A 23,074-nucleotide genomic window follows, 5' to 3' on the forward strand; every position below is an offset into this window, starting at 1 on the left:
TAAACACACAGGGACGCGCGGCAGCACACACACACATGCCAAATATTAAAAATAAAAGGATTACAATGTAAAAGATTAATCCACCATAGCGCGAGCGCAACTGGCTTTTAAAGGGAAAGGGAAATTACACTGATTGTTTTTTTTGCACGTTACGCCCAAAACACACCCATTACTCATTAAGAGAATAGAGATAACCCTTTTAGACCATGTGCTGGGTGCGCCGGCCATTTTTCCTGTCGTTAAACTAGCAAAAGTGGATCCCTAAGTGCACTTGCGCATTGCGCTTTAGACCATGCGCTTAGATCATTAAAATAGGGCCCTAGGACTTCATGCCCAGGTTTCTCTGAGTTCGTACACAAAGACTGGCCGTTTATATGCTGACCAAAGGAACTTACATTATTATTACAAGGTAGAGAAACATGATGTTCATGTTTAAAATGGATGTTCAAAATAGATGTATTCATCATGCTACACAATCTTTCCTTATAAAGAGAATACTTTAGTTGACATATGCATCAGTGGAGAACATATGCTACATTGTATATACATTCTTATGTGGTTAAAATAAATCATCCCATGTCCCTGACATGTAACCCTTACACACATTTATGCACACAATGCACGTTTAACTTCACAAAATACATAATACAACTGATTATAAATACTAAAACTGTTCATAATTAAGACAAAGGGCATTTGGACATTTTGTGGATTTCAAACGTTAGAACATGTTCATAGTTAATGGTTAAAAGCCAATGCAAAAAATCCTCATGCAATATGACATTCATTCGATTGGTGTTGTTTAAAGCGTACAAGTAGGTTTCTGGACTACTGTAGGTCATCACATCTCATAAAACATCTCCAGAAAAACATTTTGGAAAGGGCTTCAAGCATTGTAGAGCATGTAAACAGACAATCATCCAGCAAGTCTGGCTTGTGTCTGCATGTAACAACACTTGACATCGTTTCCTACGATGGCGAGTAGAGTAGGATGGAAGAAATGAATGGAAATCAAAGTCTTCCAAGAATTTTTTCTCATAATAATACTCTTTTTAAAAGATGTTTTTTTTTATTATTTTTTTTTTAACAGTATTATAATTAATAACAAATGAAATGGTTAATGTGGTTATTGAACACGACATGCACTTGCGATTCAAATGCTCTTTCCTGTTCCTCCCTACATGGCCGAATGGCAGTTTGTGGTCGATTGTTTGGAAAGGAAAGTAGCTCTGTTCTATTACCCAGGATTTGTTTAGTCTGATTGGCGAGCAGGATTGACCGTTGATAGGATTAAGTGAATGAGCGACGCCAGATGACTCCAGTGATATTACTCAGCCTCATTTTAATGCAGTCTTAAAGCTCATCTTGAAGTCTGCCCTTGTTCCATTTAAATTAATCACAGTTTCATCCAAGTTCAAAGGCAGTGCCTTCTCTCGGGCTTCACTAAAGGTTGGACACACTCTCCTCAACATAATCATCTTAGCGCCACTTTCTGCCCACGTGATTAGTTTCTCTCTAAGTAGGATACATCTCTTCTTTACCTGCTAGTATCATCATACCCATTCAAACTACCTACTGAGCCAAGTGGTTTTATAACACAACTCTACCCAAAAAGTATTAGCATCTTTGATAATTAAGTAGCATAAATATTTCCTTGTAGGTCAAAATGTTTTGTCTAAAACACTGTAGTAAATATAGCACATTCATGTATAATTTGCTCTGTCCATTTGAGTCGCAGATCATTTGCTTTGTCCTCGTCTGACCTCCCACGTCACTTAAAACTTATGGAGCAGAGAAGCGTAATATATAAGTACAGACAGACAGACAGACAGACAGATAGATATAGATAGATAGATAGATAGATTATATATATATATATATATATATATATATATATATATATATATATATATATATATATATATATATATATATATATACACACAGTTACAGGCCAAAAGTTTTTGAAAGAGGTTTCTTCTGCTCATCAAGCCTGCATTTATTTGATCAAAAATACAGAATTTTGTTTAATGTTGTGATATATTATTACAATTTAAAATAATTGGTTTTCAATTTATTATACTTTAAATTATAATTTTTTTCTGTGATGCAAAGCTGAATTTTCAGGATCATTACTCCAGTCTTCAGTGTCACATGTGACATCCAGTCCATCACATGATCCTTTAGAAATCATTCTAATATTCTGATTTATTATGAGTGTTGGAAACAGTTCTGCTGCCTAATATATTTGATGAATAAAAGGTTAAAAAGAACTGCATTTATTCAAAATACTTTTTTACTATCACTTTTTATCAATTTAACACATCCTTGCTGAATAAAAGTATTGATTTATTTCAAAAAAAGAAAGAAAAAAAATACTGACCCCAAATTACTGACCAGTAGTGTATATTGTTGTTACAAAAGATTTCTATTTTTAAAACATTTGCTTCTTTTTATTTATTTATTTATTTACTTTTTATTCATCAAAGTATCCTAAACAAGTATCACAGGTTATGAAAAAATATTAAGCAGCAGAACTGTTTCCAACTTTGATAATGAATCATCATATTAGAATGATTTATAGTAATGAGTAATGATCCTGAAAATTCAGCTTTGCATCACAAAAATAAATGATAATTTAAAGTATAATAAATTGAAAACCAATTATTTTAAATTGTAATAATATATCACAATATAAAACAAAATCTGTATTTTTGATCAAATAAATGCAGGCTTGATGAGCAGAAGAAACCGCTTTCAAAAACATTAAAAACAGTAATGTGTCCAAACTTTTGGCCTGTACTGTATATATATATATATATATATATATATATATATATCTTTAAATAATATGTAGTTAAATGCAAATCATTTATAATGCTATATATAAAAGTTTTGGTTTACTTACATAATATATGTGTGTGTATATATTATATTTAGATATATTATATATATATATATATATATATATATATATATATATATATGTGTGTGTGTGTGTGTGTGTGTGTGTGTGTGTGTATACAGTATTTTTTTACACACACAGACATATATATAATATATAATAATACAGTCCCCCCAGAAAAACGCGGAGTTTTTTTGTGATTGTTGCGGGCAAAAATCCTTGATTATGCGGCACGTTTTCTTAAAAAATGCGATGGAATATGCGGGATAAAATGCAATTTTATGCGATGAAATTGCGGGAACTTGCAAAAATTGCGGAAACTTGCAAAAACTGCGGTTTGATGAAAAAGAGAAAAAAAAGTGATTCCCCCAACACCAATTACATTAATAGTGTAATAAATGTCTTCATTTTAGTTTGAATGAGAAAGAAGAGGTGTAAGCTATTCACCCTGCTTAGGGGGATGTGATCAAAGCCTGGAGTGGAGCAAAAGCATGTTCCTCTCTCCACTCTAAGCGTTCTGTTATCACTCCGCTCCTGATCCACTCCGGGTTTTCCAGTCCCGCTCACGGAAAAACTGCTCCGTGTTCACTCATTTTTAAGAAAGTTACAGAAAACAACTTCTACAAACAATTTTAATTTGCCAACAGTTAATAATAATTAATAAAAGTGCATGACGTGCAAATCAGATAACAATCAAGTGCAATATAAACATGTTTTGTCAGGGCATCACTCCCGAACCAGCATCAACACTCCATTTTCAACATCTGCTTACTCATTCACACCACAGACACGTCTTTTTGCCTTCTGTGTCTGACGTGATAACTTCTCCCCAGTTGTTCCATGAAAACCTGCAAAGCACGGCCTGCGGCGTAAGATATATACGACCGGATTTTTGTGAAATAGGCCTATCGCGGGGTTTGCACAACTTTGCAGCTTTTCAATGATGTCACGTAAATACGTCACTTCATAACGTTCCCATGGCAACAGGGGAAATGGCTGCGCTTGTGTGAAGTAAACGCAACATTTGTCAACTTTCTGCTAAGATATATGTGACTTTTTGCAACGAAAATGCGGGGATTATGAAATCATGCAAGCCCGCATATTTTGCACGCGGAAATCTGCAATTTATGCGGCGAAAGTGCGGCGTATTTAAAAAAATGCGTCCCCCGCATAAATATGCGGACTTTGGCTGATTATGCATGGAATCATGCGATCGCATAATCGCGTTTTTCTGGAGGGACTGATAATATATGCACACATATATTCCGTAAAAAACTTTTATGTTACATGCGATTAATCAATCTGACAGCACTGTCAAGTATTCAGAAAAAGTAAGAGCTAAAGAACCTGAGACTAACTTACAGAGAGGGTTGGTTAGATTTATCTTGCAGAATAATGCAGGAGCTGACAGGAGACTGAAAAGAATAGGTTTGTCTAGGAGCGAGGACTGATAAAGTCTGTTCTCTCACCCCCGTCGAGAGAGAGATGACAACGTTCATTGTTCTCAAATTAAACAAACAGGAGTTGGTAAGGCGCGGTCTTGGCACGGAGCTTATTGGCGAGATGGAAAAACCCATTTAGAATCTAATCCTTCAAGATGTCATTACATGCGCAGCGTTTAAGTGGCTTATGAGCATGCGTGGCTGACGGCAGGGGGTGAAGTCGAAACACTGCGTGAAGCCATGCTGAAGTCTCTCTTAAGGATGCATCTGAGATCTCTCCGTGGCTTCAGATAAACATCATCACTCTGACAAACATCGACACTGCAGTATAAAGGTCAATGTTCAAAAGATTGTATATTATTGCATTCATCAATGTTGTTAATAATTATCATGGGTATCTTTGACTTCAGAGAGAAGCAACTGAACCTTTGAAGATTTATGGACATGAACATTATTACCATGGTGACAGTGATTTGAAATTAAAGTTAAAGTCGGTACGAACGGTTGTCTGATAAAGTCTTTTCTTCCCTATTGTGCCGCATGTGAAAACGGCTTCTTGAGTGAGAAAAAAATGTAGGGCGGGAACTGATTGGATGGATGTGGTTTGTTATTGCTGTGATCTCACGTCACTCACGCCAGTAAACACGTCATCAGAGAAGAGATGTTGCTGCAAGAGATATTTTAATTAAAGATTATGAGGGCACATGAATTAAAAAAAAATTATAATAAAATGCACAGATAAAAAATTTAGAAAAAATTCTGGAGAATTCCAGAATTGTTAATTTTGTTTTTATGGTGACTTTAAAAGTGCACTCAGAATTTTTTTGTTTATGTTGCGCTGCCCGGAATGGCCATATTGGATTTTTAGCGTGGATCACACAAAAGTTTTCACTTTCTAATGCTGTTGTATAAACGCCCTATTTCAAACTATATGACAAATGTAAATATTTAATATCTTTCATTTTCATGTCTTAAGGGGTAAAAACACTAGCCTGACTACGTCAGACTTCGTACTTCCGCTCAATTTCATATCGCTTCTGTACTCAGTCTGAGACAGCGTCATAGCTTTCCGTTTTCCTCCGGCCTGAAAACAGCCGGCCAATCAACGAACAGAGGGCGGGCTGAGAGCCGTGACGTAGACGCTGATTGTACCGTGGATGCGTAGATTAACTTCACATAATCTGCAAAAGTTGTTCACAGCCATGTTCATTCCGGTATTTCGCTCGATGGTTTTGTTTTCGCATCATACATGTGTTTACAGTGGAAGTTAGATGCGGCTGCGCATGCGCATAACACACGCCATAACCAAACCTTATGTGATTGGCTTACGGGTAACCAATGATTTTAAACTTCAGACAAGCGCTTGTCAAGATCTTGTCTTGAAAATGCAAGAGTCCAGCACTCTGTAAAGTCTCCTCCAGCACATCCCAAAGACTTTCAATGTATTTAAGCTCTGGACTCAGAGGAGCCGATTCATGTTTAAAAAAAACTGATTCTTCATGCTCCTCACAACCATTCTTTCACAATGTAACCCTGATGAATCTTGACATTGTCATGGAATATGACCATGATGTGTCATCCTACATGGTTGTTTAAGAAAAGCTACACACTCCATCTATAGAGAGCCTAAGTCCCTCCCCTTCCGGTGGAACACCATGGGACCTTAATTCGGAAAAATATTGTATGGTAGTCAATGGCGAGAGACAACACATAGTTTGATCTCGTTTGAATTGTGCCCTGAATTACACATATGATGTTTGTCAATTTAAAAGAAACATTTTAAAGTCAAGAAAGTTGCAGTTTGATGTAAAACTGTTGAGGTATAAGACTGTGAAAATACGTAATTACAAAGACTACAAACCCAAAAGGCGCACATGTGACGTCATACCTTTTCTCTCAATGAATGAAGCTAACTTTACTGAAGCTAACGTCTGTCATTTTTTCTATAGTCTTACGTTATAATGGTAACGTTACGCCGTCATGCCTGAGTGTTTTGTACCAGACTGCACACATACGTACATAGTGCGAGACGAGAGATGTAGTTCATTGAGCGATTTTCACATAAAACTAAATGTTACTCTTCAGTTTTATGACAAACTGCGACTTTCTTGACTTTTATAATTATCTTTTAAATTGACAAACATCCTATGTGTAATTCAGGGCACAGTTCAGATGGAATAAAAAGATAAGTTGTCTCTTGCATTGACTACCATACATATTTTTTCCGAAATAAGGTCCCATGAGCCGGAAGCGGAGGGGAGGGACTTGCCAAACATATAAAACGCTAGAAACATAATAATCACTGCAATAATGATCCAATCATCCAAGCATTTGCCTATTTAAATCCAAACTGCAACTTTTTTTGGCCGGGCAGTGTATTTTGTAATTAGCAAAAATTACTGAGAGTACCTACACGTAAAATGATTACTATTTAAAAAGGACACACGCGTTAGATGTTTAACAAAAGGCACAAAATGTATCTTTTATGTAAATTAGACATGCCTCAACAAATTGTGTTATGTCAATAATAAATGTTCACAATGTGAATATGATGACTGTGTTTTGTATTCTAAAGACATTGGCAGTGTCCTGGATCTAAACCAGCAGAATAAAGCAGGAACTTTGTCTCTCCTGCCTCTATCAGCCACTTTTCTGTCATATTTACTTCAGCCTGGGAGGTGTGACGAAGCCCAGAGCAGGTCTGGGTTAGGTCTTCCTAACCAGAGACAAACACAAACAGCATTCCCGATAGTTACAGTCTGCACTTGACTACATAAAACGACATATTTCAGTTTTTTTATTGCTGACTTATTTTACCTTCTGTCTTCCTGAACCCTATAGTATAAGGACTTTTTCCTGTTTTGCTGATTCTAATCAGCAAATCAGAGTTTCAAAACCCACAGTTCAGATTTGTCTGGAAATTTCTGTGAATTTATGGATTTTCATCAGTACCTAGAAATGTAATATTCAAACATAAGCGGGCTAATATGTTTGAATAAGCTCTGTCTACAGCTGCTGTCCCCTCACTGTCTTTGGGCTACAGGAATCCAATCATCTGAGTCAACATACAGGAATCATGTTACTGACACTGTAAAAGCTTGTAAAGCATGGAGAGCCAGTTTGGTGGCAGTTCAAGTCATGGCAATACCCTGATCCCTGTATGAACATGCTGTGAATTCCTGCAGTCGAGCCCCTGTGGGAAGACCCAAAATTAGAAATGGACTGCAAAAGGTTACAGGAGCTCTGGGAACAGCGTTTCATTTTGAGTCCTGTCTGTATTTGAATGCTTTAGTTAAATGCCCAAATGTTGAGGCACTAAAAACAAGATTAACAAGATTAACAACAAAAAAAAAAACACATGAGAAACACAAGAAATAAGTTTCAATTGCAAGATATAAGTTCCATTTTGAGATAAAGTCACAAGACCAAAAAAATTCGTAATTGTCAGACATCTAGGATATAAAATCAGAATTATAAAAAATTGTGATATAATCACGATGCAAAAAAAATGGTCACATTGTGAAATAGTCACAATTACAATAAATAAAGTTGCAATTGAGAGATATAGTCACAATTATGAGAAATAAAGTTGCCACTGCTAGATATAAATACACTGTGAGATAGAAACTGAGATAGAAATGAGAAATAATTGTAATTGTGAGATATAAAGTCAAAATTGCAAGAAATAAAAGCTGCATTTGCGAGATATAAAGTCATACTTATAATAAACAAGTGAAATTGCAAGATATAAAGCAATTTTGTGAGATATTTAGTCATAATTTGAGATATAAAATCACAATACAAAAAACAATGTCACAATGGCAAGGTATGACTTCCTAGTTATGATAATTAAAATAGCAATTGATAGAGTAGATACAGTTTTTGGGAACATTACTTTTAAAAGACATAACTTTTTTGCTTTACTCCTAATCGAGTTACTTAGTTACTTTTTACGGAAAGTAATGCGTTACGTCATTTTTGCGTTACCTGGGATGGGCTTGCTTGTTTGTTTTTAAAAAGTAGTGTTACTTTACTTGTTACTTGAAAAAATGTAATCGGATTACATAATTTGCATTACTTGTAATGTGTAACCCCCAACACTGAGTAGATACACAGACATTATGAGGTCTTGATTATGAAAAATTATTGTAAATGTCAAAATTTGAGAAACAAAAGATGGAATTGTGAGATTATATCATTTTGAGATATAAAGTGATAATTACAACACAAAGATGTACAGTTGTGAGATAATAAGTCACATTGTGAGATGAAAAAATGTTGCAATAGCGAGATATAGTAATAATTTTTAAATTGAGAGATATAAAGATACATTTTGAGATATAGTCATAATACAAAAAACAAATATTAAAGGTCCCAGTTTTGAGAATCAAAGTTGCAATTCATAGATACACTACATTATTAGATTAAAAAGTCATAATAAAGAGAAATAGTTCTGTGAGAAATAAAACTTGCAATTGCAAGATATAAAGTCGCAATGTCAGATAAAAAGTCAAAATTACGATAAATAGAGCTGCATTTGCGAGATGTGAAGTATGTTTGATGCAGTTGTTGGTGTAACAGATGACCTCTGGGGTCCTATTAAAGATGGCTACTAACATACCGCTCCGCATACACAGTCTCTTCATGTATTCAACAGCTAAAACGAGTAGCAGGGCTAATAGTGACCTAATAGCTTAAATCTGTGCGTTTGCTGATGAAAAGCCCTTTGCACGGCGGGCAGATTTGTGGGAGGCTTACTGTAAGGAAGCAGGAAAAGCCAAGCTCCCCCCGTGGGAGTTGTTTTTCATAGGGCTGAGCGGTATGCATGTGCTGCTGGGCCAGTTCAGACCAACCTCTTGGCTGGCTGGTTAGCATTCCTACCTCATTCTGTAATTACGTCTCCACTCCTACAGAGATCCTACAGAATCCTCCATGTCAGTCATATGAACAACAGACACGTGTAAAACTAAGTGCTTGTGTATTCCATACTGACTTGCCATTCAGGATGGTTGATCGTACGTAAATAATACTTTAAAAATAACTGCTACAGTGACATCAACCATACAAATATGAGCCAAAACATTAAAAACATCTGCATAATATGTGGTTGGTCCACCGTGTGCTGCCAAAACAGCGCCAACCCACCAAGGCATGGGTTTTACAAGAGCCCTGAAGGTGTCCTGTGGTGTCTGGCGTTAGCAGAAGATCCTACAAGTCCGGCAGGTTACAAGGTGGAGCCGCCGTGATCGAACTTTTTGCTCCAGCCCATCCCACGCATGCACAATTGGATTGAGATCTGGGGAATTTGGAGGCCAGGGCAACCCCTTGAACACTTCATCATGGTCCTCAAACCACTAATCTGTGAAAGAGGCCACTTCCACCAGGGAACACCATTGTCATGAAGGGGTATACCTGGTCCGCAACAATGTGTGTGGCACGTGTCAAATTTACGTCCACATGAATGGCCGAACCCAGAGTTTCCCAGCAGAACATTTCCCAGAACATCACACACCAGAGCAACACACTTTTCAGGGTATGCAAAGACGTATACACGATATGGACACAAATTGCCCTAATTCACTATTAGAAAACACCTGCATGCATCTTGTTGCATATTCATATGAAGTTGCTTATCCTTCGATAAACAACTTCACATGAATATGCAACAAGATGCATCATATAATTTCTCTGCTTGCTATGGCCAACAGGTGCTAACTGTCTCATCCAACATTAACATATTTCTCAAACAGCTTTACCTGAGGATAAAAGCTCCATTTAGTGGCTAGCACTTTAAGTATAGCACTTGATGGATAATAACAGAGACACGGAAAACGAAGGTGTGTAACAAAACATCTTTCATTAAGACTCTTTTCTTTCCTGCTTTTTTTTAGAGCGTTACAACACTGAATCTACTAATGAAAATGTTCAATAAGGTCTCACAGTGTGCTCCACTAATAAAGGCTTTTCACTGTGGAGAGTGCATATAGGTGTACAGAAACACATGAGTGCAATGTGACGTTCAGGCCGCAGGAGTGCAGATAAGAATATTGGGTTTAGGCTGACCTGGAAGCCACATTCAATGATGCTGACAGGCAATAAAAGACACAATGATGCGGTCTGTCTGAGCTCATGAAAGGTAAAGGGTTATTGAAAGGTAACAGGCTATTATAAGGCCTATGTGTGAATACAGAAAACAGCTGGGTGATATAGCTAAAGAAATATTCTCTTTATTTTTTCATATAAATAATAAACATAATTGAACTAACTGATTAATATCTATATAGAAATTCATAATGTGTAATATTCTAATCAATATAATATATATAAACTACTATTTAAAGGTTTGGGGTCCGTAAAAGAGATTTATACTTTTATTCAGCAAGCATGCAATAAATTAATTCAAAAGTGACAGTAAAGGCATTTATATAATGTTACAAAACATTTCTATTTCATATGAATGCTGTTCAATTCATGTTCATTTGTTAAAGATGTTATCTAAATATTTCCACAAGAAAATAATAAGTATCTCTTGATCACCAAATCAGCATATTAGAATGATTTCTGAAAGATCTTGTGATGCGACAGAAAATTCAGCTTCATCATTACAAGAATTAATTATACAATATAACTGATTTACATGTATTTTTGGATCAAATAAATGCAAAACAAATCTGAAATGTTTAGTTTTGAAACCACTTTAAAAAACATTTTTGAACGATATATATATTATAAAATACATATTTATTAACCGGATGCCATTTTTATTATCAAAGTTTATCAGAGCTATTAAAATGCCTTAACACTCTCTTGAAATTAGTCTTTTAGTCAATATTTTGGAGACGTAATTACCAAAAGTACCAATAATTTTTAATTTTAATAAAATTTTATATTGCCAGGAAAAGGACGCAATATTTTCAATAAATCGTCTGGCTCTAGTCCAGAGCTCTCTCAAACACTGAATGAATGCTAACCTAACAGCAGCTACTCTATAATTATCTGTGCCAAATGGTAGACCATCAAACATGTGACATAAACCACAAACATTAATAAGATAGATCAAAATGCATTGCATCATGTGCTTTTTCTGCACCACCTATCAATGTGTCTAGTTAGACTTCTAGAGATCGAGTTTATTTTAAATATGTGTTCATTGGAGAAACTGTCTTTATATTTGCTAATATTTACACAAGATCAAAAAATGAGATCTACATGGAAATGGCAAGACAGATTAAAGTAATCAAATCCCCAATCAAACCAAACACAGCTATTCCAACAAGGGTGGAAATACAAGGATATTAAAACCAATGTCAAAGAAGAGAACTAATGACACAGTAAAACATTAAAAAGGAAGCATTTAGTTTGTGCATTGCAAACGACACTGAACAACAAGAGGAAAAACAATTACACAAGCTATGTTGCAAATGGAGAATATATTAGCAGTACGTGTAAACCAAAAAAAAAAAACTTGGGTGATGTCTGAACAATCTGGCCCATTCATGCAGCACATGCCATGCCTGCAGCACAGGGATTTAGACGATCAGCTGAGTGCAGTCTCTCCACTACAATACAACATTGTTCTCAAACGAAACGCTGCTTGTTTGCTTTCAAACTCTGTTGTGCGGCTTATCTGGGGAGCACAGCTCCAAATCTCCCTCTGAGCTCGCAAACTGAAATCAGTGTGTGTCCATTTCCTATACTGCACTGCACACTGTCAAACAAGCACTACGCTTGCCAAAACGCCTTTTGAAATGCTGGTTTGAACTTTGAACGGGAGCTGAGGTAAGAAACAGAGATGAATGGGAAAAGGAAGACAACTTACATAACCTGAGAATAAACCTTACAGAAAAATACAATCAATGCATTAAACACTGTATTAGAAGTGGACCTTTATGTCAAACTTAAATGTATGTTTTATATAAATTACATGACAAACTATTAAAGCAAGAGGAATTTATTTTTAAAGCACAAGCTCAATTATAAATGCTCAAAATGAAGACTTCATGATTGTCAAGTATATGAAAATGCTATGATTGTTTGTTTGTGATATTTTGTATCTAATGGAATGACATATCATATATTTCAACTGTGCCATAAAATCTATAATTTTAAATTCCACATCCCTTTCGACGTGGAACTAGGGCTGGGCGATATGGCCCCAAAAAAAATATCACGATAATTTTTTTTATATCAATCGATATCGATAATTATCACGATAAAAGTCAAATCTTTATTTCTTTCAAGTTTAAAGGCAGATTTTTGCTCCTAAGTGAAAGTTGTAGAAACCAGAGCGTTAATTGTGGTTTTAAACTACTCTTTATTGTCAGAACATATCATGACAAACACTTGCCAAACAGGTGAACATTTCACAAATCTGAGGTAGCTTTTGGCGCATAAACATTATCGGACATTTATCGACCTCTTGATATCGTTTTATCGAGAAAAATTATATCGCGATAATTATCGCCCAGCCCTACGTGGAACCTGTGATGCATCACAGCATCAAACACGGAAACTTTTTCCTTTTCAGCACTTATCTACTCTCCCTCATCACTGAGATGCATGCATGTGAAACAAACCAAGGCCCGGCTTCTTTGAGACTTCTGTGAAATCTGTGTGATTTGATAAGACTCGCTTTACCTATGAGATATGTTACTTGTTATTTGTGAACATGTTACCATGTTACATGTTTCTTGTTACCCTGACAACTGCAAAATCAACCAAGTGAGCTACAGTCACACGCTTTTAAGACAATATTAAAATCATGTTCTGTCTTGTTTTTAATTTACTAAGATTCTAAGATTGTCTATCAGAATTCTCTGGAACTGCAAGTCCCAGAATGGGTATACACCACTGATCTTTGCAGAATGACTGGATTTATATTCATTATATAGATCAGTGGTGTACACACACTGCTATTCAAAAGTTCAGTCATGGTCAGTAAGATTTTTTTTAATGTTTTTTTGAAGCGTTTTATGCCGACTCGGGCTGCATTTATTTGAACAAATTACATATTAAATTTAAATTAAATTTTAATGTTATTTAACTAAAATAAAAGTCATATTGTGAAATATTATTAAAATTTGAAGTAACGGTTTTTTAGATTTTATTATGTTTTGCGGTGACAGCCATTACTCAAGTAGTCAGCATCAAAATGATCCTTTGAAAAATAATTCAAATGCTGATACCAGTTCTTTTTATTATCATTGTTGTCAACAGTTATGCTGCTTAAAGGGGTGGTGTAATGACCTTTTCACAAGCTGTAAAATAAGTCTTTGATGTCCCTAGAGTGTGTATGTTAAGTTTTAGCTCAAAATACCCCACAGATATTTTATATAGCATGTTAAAGTTGTCCATTTTTGAGGGTGAGCAAAAACGCACCTTTTTGTGTCTGTTCCTTTAAATGCAAATGAACTGCTGCTCCCGGCACAGAGGGCGGAGCTACAACAGCTTGCACTCACACAGACATGCACTGAAAATTTCAAAAACTTTTAGCCTTTTATGTTCAAACCGGATTCAGACAATGATGGAGAGACTCAAGAAGAGGTGACAACATGTAGAAGCAACAGGACATTTCTGAATGGTTAGTTGATGAATTTATGTAGCTTATGTGTAGTTATCTTCTAGTCATTGATTAGCATATTCTGTCTTGAAAATCTATAAATCGTGTTCAGGGGGCGGGGTTTATGTAAATTTTAGGGTTTGTGATGTCACTAACCCGGGAGGAATGTCCTGTAGTCCCTACCAGCCGTTTGTTGTAGTCCTTAAAAAGCAATTTCTTTAAAAGCAAATATCTCTCTTTGCTTTGAACTTTGAGCATTGTAACTTTGCAGATGTTGTTTATGCTCAAACAGCAACATTACACACTAAATAAAGCTAGAAAAGTGAAATCATAATCAACCACCCCTTTAATATTTTTGTGGAAACTGCTAAACAGTTTTTTTCAGGATTCCATGATGAATAGAAATGTCGAAGGAGAAGCATTTATCTGAAATAGTTTTTTGTTTTTTTTGTAATAATGGGAAAGTCATTACCGCCACAAAAGTAATAATTTCTTTTACTGACCACAAACAGCAGTGTAAATGAGACTATATAAACACTGTGAATGTGTATATACTGCTCCCATAGAAGTCATTATATTGTGTGTCAAGCTCTTTTTCCATGACCTTCTTCCCCACACATACAAAATAAAAGTAATTATGTTTAAAACCCTCTCGGCGCTGCTCACCTGCTGATCATAATTGTGAAAGCTGTGGTCACAAACAATATAAAACAAAACACGCTTGCAAACACACACATGCTTTTTTTTTTTTTTTCTTATTGACTTTTGTGCACATGCTGCTTTCTGGCACACAACAGCTCAACCTTTTCTTATTTGCTGTTCCACTTTAATACATCAGTAGTTTTTGGCTTGCCATCGGAAGGCCTGAAACCACAAAAAAAATCACCCTGATAATCATCTACTTTTTACCTACTATGCCCTAGAGGAGATACATGCTTTTCCTTAAATAATTCTGTTGCAATTTACTTGTGTAAAAACTGATGCCTGTGGCTATGTGAACTAAATGAATTAAAACCCCAGCTCGTAGGAAACATTATGCGTACTTACCTATATAGAGAGAGGAGTCTTTCTTTCGCACATGATCATCTATGTAGGACACACCCAGGGGCTGAACAGGCGTTGCACCGATACCCAGCAGCACCTGGGCTCCAATCAGAAGCAGGTACATCATGTTGGTGTTGGCTCTATTCCCACATGTTTCATCGGTTTTAGAGGTGTTGGTGCACACGTCTCGTCCCAATTCCTTGCTCCATGTGTCTGTGATCAAGTATTGACTGGTGAGGAATTCAGGTAATGCGGAGAGCAGCGCTCCCAAAGCCATGACAATGCCTCCGCAGCCAATTAACCGAGGACGGTGGGCTTTAGCACCAAAATAACTAACAAAGAGAATGAAGGCCAGGTTGCCGATCTCAAAGCTGCTGGCAATGACGCCCACATCAGCGCTCTGAAGATTGAAGCGCCGCTCCAGAGTGGTCAGCACGCTCACCTAAGAAATAAACAAAGCAGAAGAATTACTGTAATGTTAATCTGACAATATTGGAGTTTTAGGTCAAATATTACCATACAATTCCATGGATGAAATTGTATAAATTAAAGAAGTCTCCTATGCTCACCAAGGCTGCATTTATTTGATCATGAATTCAGTAAAAACAGTAATATTGTGAAATATTTGTACAATTCAAAATAACCATTTTCTGTTCTAATATATTTCAAAATGTAATTTATTCCTGTGATGCAAAGCTGAATTTTCAGCATCATTACTCCAGTATTCAATGTCACATGATCCTTCAGAAATTATTCTGAATGATTTGCTGCTCATTTAGATTTTTTTCAGGATCCTTTGATGAAGAGAAAAATATTTATATATATATATATGTACATACATACATAGGATACATATACACACACACACTGAACTGAAGTCAAATTCCACCTTAAACAACATAACAAATCTAATTTAAACTGAGAGTCTTCTTGGAGAGGTAATGTGGCGGTAAAGATCAGCGAAGAAACTGTCTTTATATCTGCTAATATTTACACAAGATAACACAAAATGAGATACAGTTACACTGCATGCTACATGGAAATGACATGTCAGATTAAAGTAATAAAATCAAACCAAACACAGCTATTCCAACAAGGGTGGAATACAAGGATATTAAACCCAAGTCAAAGAAGAGAACTAATGACACAGTAAAACAATTGTTTTGACAAATTCTTTCAATCATCGACATGCTACTTGTCACACATTAATTATCAAGGCCTATGACAGAAATGGCTGGTGGAAGGGAAATAATGCCACCAGGCAGCCTTGAAGAGGAACCACAGGACTTTAATGAAGCAGCTTTGAGCTGGGGCAACAAATATGCCATGGCTGTGAAAAGAGCATGTTACTGAGGCCACGCTCTTTACTATAATCCTATTCCTCTAGAGCGAGCCAACTCCAGGCCTCTCTCAGATGCTGCACATACTGGTCTTTGCAAATCTCCCCTTGCTGCACGACAGATTCCTTTGACTGGAGAGATATTTATTTGGTAACTAGCAATGTAAAAAGATGAAGAATGTACATTCAATTAATAAGTTTGTCCAAATAGGATAGCATCCACTGTACATGTGCTTGATGGTTGTCTTTACCAGTCTATCCAGTGTTATTTATAGACCTCTTTGTGAATAATTTCTGATTAACACAGTTCAACGAATGGATTGACATAACTGTGTGAAGCACAATTTCTGTTACCAAATCATCGGTATAGCATAAAACTGTAACATTCTGTCCAGAGGAAGATATTCCTTAACAGTTAAAATGCCTGATGTGAATAACGAGTTTAATGTGAGCCTTATACATAGAGCAGTGATGTTGCTGTCATAACTCTCTGCTAATTCGATTTGCTCTAACTCAGTTTCCTGTAGTTAGCCTGGTGCAATTTAATTGGAAACCTTGGACAGTCTAACAGACCACTCTGTTTTGTGTAGAACTGATGTTCGTGACACATTTGCAGTCCACTATAAGCCTGACTTAAAAGTTGTCTTGTGTTTCAGTTAGTAATATGAAACATGCAAAATACATCACACTCACTGTTAAACAGCTGGTATACAGTATGACTTAGCCAAGATAAACTGCAAGAAACAAAATACTGTTCATATACTGTTGACACATTTTGAATATCATAGTTACTTGGCCATTGTCCATAATCATGCTTTACATTTTGAATATCTTTCTAACAAAAATGGTTAGAGAAGACCACTATACAAGCTCTGTCTTAATATACTGTGTGTGTCATAATAAAATATGAATGAAACTGTAGCGCCCAGAAGCTGCTTATAGCCTATTGAATCGAGTTCTCTTACATGTGGACAAATTCACACAAAATTATGTCAAAATGCCTGTATAGGCAAGTATCCTTGTGAAACATAGTAGGTTTTGTCATAAGTCTGAACGTAAACAGTTGAAAGAAAAAAAAAGCATGTGCAACAGTGTGTTGGATATGCGCAGCTCTTAAAGTGACAGCAGCCTAATACACCTTCTGCTACCTTTGTCCTCAATGTTAATCTTAACAACAAAAGACAAAGAGAAAATCACTCACTGCTCTTGACTGGTTGAGCCCCACTTGAGCAACTCTAAACATTCACCTTGCTGCTATTAAATTAAAGATAAAAAATGATAGAGCAATAATATGAACAATGAAAGTAACAGCAGCTCCTACAAAACATTTCCTATAATGCATAATTAGGCATGAAAATAACTGAAGGAAATATCTATTTGCTAAGCAAAATCATTCTTTTGGTTTCTCAGATCACTATTTTTAAAAATGCATTGAAACTACAAGTATCGATACTAAATGCTAATACTAAAAACGAAAGTATCGGTATTGGACTCATTCTGGAAAAAGTGGTATTGTGGCCCCCTCATTTTAACATTGGATTTGTAATATCCAAAAACATTAAATTGTTTAAATTGTTACTGCCTTCCTTTAGTTATTATTTTGGAATAAATGTAAAAATGCTTAAAGGCACACTATGCAGTTTCCGTTTTTCTCAAACAGCGACCCCTAGAGTCGCTGTGGAGTACTTGTATTTAACATTACTGTCGTAAATACCACTCACGCAGAGCCGTCTCTGCACTCTTCTGACCGCGCTTTCTTCGTCGACTCTGCCATGATTCACGTCTGAAATGCGTGCTAGTGTCTTCCATAAAGGCGGCTTCATATGTTGTTGATGTATGTGACGTCGTGCCGTAAAGCAAGTCGCGATTCTCGCAAGACTTGTCAGGGCGTCACCTCTCAAACCTGCATTGCTGGTTTTGCCAGTGGCATCCCCTCCCCTGCTTTGCTATCGGGATGATTCGCCCTCCTACGAGTTCGTTTACCATCGAAATTATTTCGAAGCTGTTATATTAAGGTGCAAATCTTGCATAGTGTGCCTTTAAAACACTAACTTGATGAGATTCATACTTGGGTTTCATAAATAGAACAATAAAAAATATATATATATATCTGGTTTCTTTTTTGATGTAATGTAAAGTAATGTTTATTTAACCAGGAAAATGTGACAACATTAAGTTTAACTGGGACAGTGTATACATATAGTGCATTGTCCATGCACTCAGTTAAATCTTTACCAATAAGGGCAACGAAATGGATTTCTTTTTATGTGAAACAGAATTTTATTCTCGTGTAATAAAATATGTGTGTGTGCTTTTGTACTATTCACACTGGCGCTGGTCAGTTGCCAGACCCAAAGATATGTGCCAGGCTGCCAGCCTACAGGTTCTGGAAGCATAGCAAAAGGACAGGACAGGCCACATCCCCCACCTGTCTCCACTTTCTGCTTGCCTCAGAGTCTGTGCAAAACCTGCTGAAACCTGTTGATTAAATAGCTGGGTCTCACTGCATACATACATCAGTGCCAGTTCCACTGCAATAGGGTACATAGGCTGCGAACTTTAATGCCAAGACACATTCAACAAGTCAGCAGCATCAGCTAATGCCAAATCTCTGTTGACTCCATCCTGACATGCTCACACCCATTGCCCTCTAATCCTGAAACCCCATCATTATAGCAAGGCGATGAATTATTGAACAATGAGACAAAAGTGTCTATCATGTTATTGTTGAGTCAAGTCAAGCTTACATAATAAGCAATGACAAATTGTGCAGAACAACCAGTCTGCATCATTCAAGCGTGAAATGTTTTCAAGAACATGTGCGGCTACCAGGCATCCTTCAGCAATCTGTGTTTGATTTTGAACATGAGAGAGACGCAGCATTGCCTTATCAGTATGACAGGATACAGATCAACAGAAGTACGTTCCATGAATTGAGGTTTCTGAGAAGAGATGGTGGACCAAAAGAAAACAGTAACTTTTGATAAATGAATTACTCTGTATGGCATAAACCACAGTTGTTGATTTTATATACAGTGGGAATGTTCTTTAGAACAAATTAAAGCAGAAGACTGTACCAGTAAGAAAATCAAAACAGTTATAATATTGGTATTATTACAAAGCATGTCTGATGATTGAATACAATGAGATAGATAGCTGGCTGGTATAACTGCTCAAAGCATCCATCTCAACAGTTCAAAAGAAAATGTGATGGGAATATAAACGAGGGATGTCATTTACAGGGTAAGCCCATTGTTTGCTGTCAGGCGGAGATTGATTTTGAGTCCTGCACTGTCAACATAAACACATTCTTTTTCATCATTAAAACATTTCACCCATACAGAAATTAACTGCACTTTTGAAAAACATATTTAAGTGCACTCACATGAGATGAAATGTCTGCTCATACTAGGATCCTACAAAAGCTGATTAATTTAACTTGGAGTGAGTCGCACCATGAAGGCCACCATGTTGAGATCACATGACCTGCTGAATATCACCAAAGACTAGAATAACACAAGACGCGCATCAGCGTAACTCGTATTGTTTTGAATGGGGAAATGTGCAACGCTCAATATGGCGGAAGCTCCGGTTCCTATAGAAACAGTCAGACGAGCGCTTCCACTGCGCATCCGCATTAGCTTGATCCAGCTGAAAAATTTCGTTTTCTGTCATGATTAGAGCGTTTAGAAACAATTTATGAGACAGTTGTTGTCAGATTTCAATGGTGATTACAGATTTCAAATATGAAATTTAATCGTAAGCTTGGAGAACAGTTTTGGAGAATTTGATGTTTCCCCATTCAAAGAGATAGGAGCCGAGAGGTGTTTTAAAGATGGCCGCCGAGTGAAATTACTTGTCTTAAAGGGACTTTGATATCACTCATCTCGGTAACCCAGAGAAAAGAAAAAGAAAAAACTCTTACACAGAAGTACATTTTTTATCTTTCAAATCTTCATGGGGAACTTTTTCACCCTCATGCGAAACTCTCAATCATGCAGATTTCTTGCAAAAATCTTCCAGACAATGGTAAATGTTGGGGCAGATGAATGTGAGCTTGCAGAGGTGGGTTTTAAAGCAATACTAATGAACATTTTTTACCTTAAATAATGTTTCCAAAATCATATCAGTGGTTCATCAAGTCGTAACAGGGTGAAAGGCACTTCTGGATTCGCTTTGCAGCCCTATATCTGCTATAACCACACTATGCAAGTTTGCCAAACCGGGTCGAGTTTCTGTAGTTCGAATGAGCAAAGAAAACTACAAATCTGACTTGCTTTACGTCAAACGTCATTATTTAGTTTTTCTTCGTTTCTGATGTCGCAATACATCATACTTTCATGAAATCATGCAACATACTCTACCTTGTCTGTGGACATCGTTCATTCCAAAGCAGGTGCTAGATAAACAGCGAGCGAGCGTGCGACAGTATAGGCTGCGGGCGGCGAAATTATTTACGACAGCGGTAATGGACAATTCCGCTTCCAACCTGTAGGGCGGCCGAAGAGGAAAAGTTCCTTATTGTTGCTTTAACTACTAAATGGTTTGGGAAGTCCTAAATACCAGAGAGAAGTCTGAAGTTTTCACCTGAAAATCCAGTTATGATTAAACATTATGAGGTAAAAAAATAAAATAAAATTAAACATATGCACAGATGAATTGTTCACAATAAAATATATAATATGCATTTAGAATTTTCATTTCATGCTGACTTTAATAGTTCTCTTCTTAATTCCTAACAGAATATTAACTATGGACAGACTACATATAATTTACAATGCACCATTTAGTTTTACATCACTCTTTTAAACTGACCTTTTGCGGCTGCTGCATTTAAAGCTGTCTAAGAGCACGTACTTGCTGAAACAGCTAATCTTACAGGCGCAAGAATGGTGGTCATACATGTCTACATGTTTCTGCTCAGAACTCTATTAAGTACAGGCAAACTGAGCAAGCACAAATTAAATGAGTTGAGGTTAGAAGAACAAGATATATTTGTTTGGATATGTCACGTGGCATGCCTGCCAAGGGACATTTGCAAACTCTGTCCCAGCATTTTGCATCACAGTCAGAGTAGCTACTTAACTATATGCATATTGGAAGCTATGCAAAGATTAACACAAGTTGTGAGAGCTTTCAGGAGATTAAAAAAAAGACACAGGACTAGCTCTCGTAGCACATGGGGAAAGTCCAGACTGCCAAAGTCAAGCTCAGGGCTGGGGCTAAACTTAGGAAACTGACACAATGTCCAGGAATGAGTCTCTGAGTCATTCTGTGAAAGAGGGTGGAGACCATCTCAAATTGGACAAGAATTACAGTTGCTTCTGAAATAATCTAAATGAATCAGTCCAATATTACATGGAAAATTTCAAATGGTACAACATGACCTGCATGCTGATAAACTATTATATTTTTAACCTTGAACAAATAAAAGTGGGTTTAAACAAAACATTTTCATTGATCTCTCGCATTCTGTATAAATAACCCAGACGTTAAACAATCACTCTAAATATACAAACTTGTACTGTTTCACACAAATGTTTGCTTTAGTAAGACATATTTGGAAATATTTTGAAGCAATTTGATGGCTGATTTGTCTATGGAAAAACCTCAGGGAGGATAAGTTTAGTTTAATGCCCTATTTATCTGTCAAAATAAATCTGGGCAATCTCTACATTTTCCAGTCCCACAAAGTTTTTTTCTTTTTCTTTTTTAAATGGCAGAGTGTTGATTTGGTTTCCAAACATCACAATTTCCATAAGCTGGGAACAAATCCAGTCCACAACAAGTGCACCCCTTTGAGACTGTTCCCATGATGTATTGTAGCTTTCTGGCACAGAGCAAATGATTGTTTCCTTTCCAAATATGGTCTGAGCTTGCACAGACATCAGAGACGTCCCATGGGTATGGAGGACATGGCTGGACAAATCTCGTCCTTATCAAAGAAGCTATATAGTGAGGTATCCAACTCACAACACCAAGCAATGTGAGAATTTTCTTTTAGACATCGGACACAAAGTAGAGACAACCATAAAGCAGCTTTGTTGTGTTTAACATTTATAAGCAGAGTTGTCAAAAGCAATCAAATCTTGAATAATCGCCAAAATATTGACATTATCTTGCTGCATAGTTGGCTAACACTTGTTTAGTTAGGGGTATATTTGAGAAGCCATTTAATAAAATAAATGATGACAAGATAAAGACTTTGACATTCTCGGGTTCCAGTAAGCTAAATATTAAAAAGGTTATAGTCAAAATTATCTCTCAGATCTAAAATAGATTCTTGTCCTGGATTCTGTTATCAGCATCCATCATTATTGTTGCTTCATAGTAACACTGGTTTTGTCAGGGACTGTATATTTGAGTTATAGTAAGCCACCAAATAAAATAACTCTTTAATAAAAGTTTCCTTTTTTATGCAGTAATGTTTTTATAAAATCAATAATCTGCTATGCTGTTTAATGAATAGTCTACATTAAAAATGTTTTTTTAATTTTTTTATTGACAATCGAAAAGTCTTTTTACTCCATCACAGGAGCGGGTCTCTCTAGTCTAGTGAGATAGCTGGTGCAATAAATGTAAAACCAGGAGTGGATCTAGAGCAGGGGTGGGCAACTTCGGTCCTGGAGGGCCACTGTCCTACAGAGTTTAGCTCCAACCCTGAAAAAATCACCTGCCTGTAATTTTCTAGTAATCCTGAGGACCTTGATTAGCTTGTTCAGGTGTGTTTGATTAGGGTTGAAGCTAAACTCTGTAGGACAGTGGCCCTCCAGGACCGAAGTTGC

General features: G+C 36.5%; 1 protein-coding gene and 1 long non-coding RNA gene across 2 annotated transcripts in view; one reads left to right on the forward strand and one right to left on the reverse strand.

Annotated features, from left to right (window-relative positions):
- Nucleotides 1-15,762, forward strand: part of LOC309508140 — a 109,886-nt gene extending 94,124 nt beyond the window's left edge. Inside the window, exon 2 of the long non-coding RNA XR_014209413.1 lies at nt 15,673-15,762. This is a non-coding gene — a long non-coding RNA (uncharacterized lncRNA). The remainder of the gene's footprint in view (nt 1-15,672) is intronic.
- slco3a1a (solute carrier organic anion transporter family member 3A1a) overlaps nt 1-23,074 on the reverse strand; it is a 59,877-nt gene that overhangs the window by 35,574 nt on the left and 1,229 nt on the right. Inside the window, exon 2 of the mRNA XM_082182514.1 lies at nt 14,954-15,392. Within this exon, the coding sequence (XP_082038640.1) occupies nt 14,954-15,392 (439 nt within the window). The remainder of the gene's footprint in view (nt 1-14,953; nt 15,393-23,074) is intronic.

Source organism: Leuciscus leuciscus (genome assembly GCF_965113295.1).
Source record: "Leuciscus leuciscus genome assembly, chromosome: 10".
Lineage (NCBI taxonomy): Eukaryota > Metazoa > Chordata > Actinopteri > Cypriniformes > Leuciscidae > Leuciscus > Leuciscus leuciscus.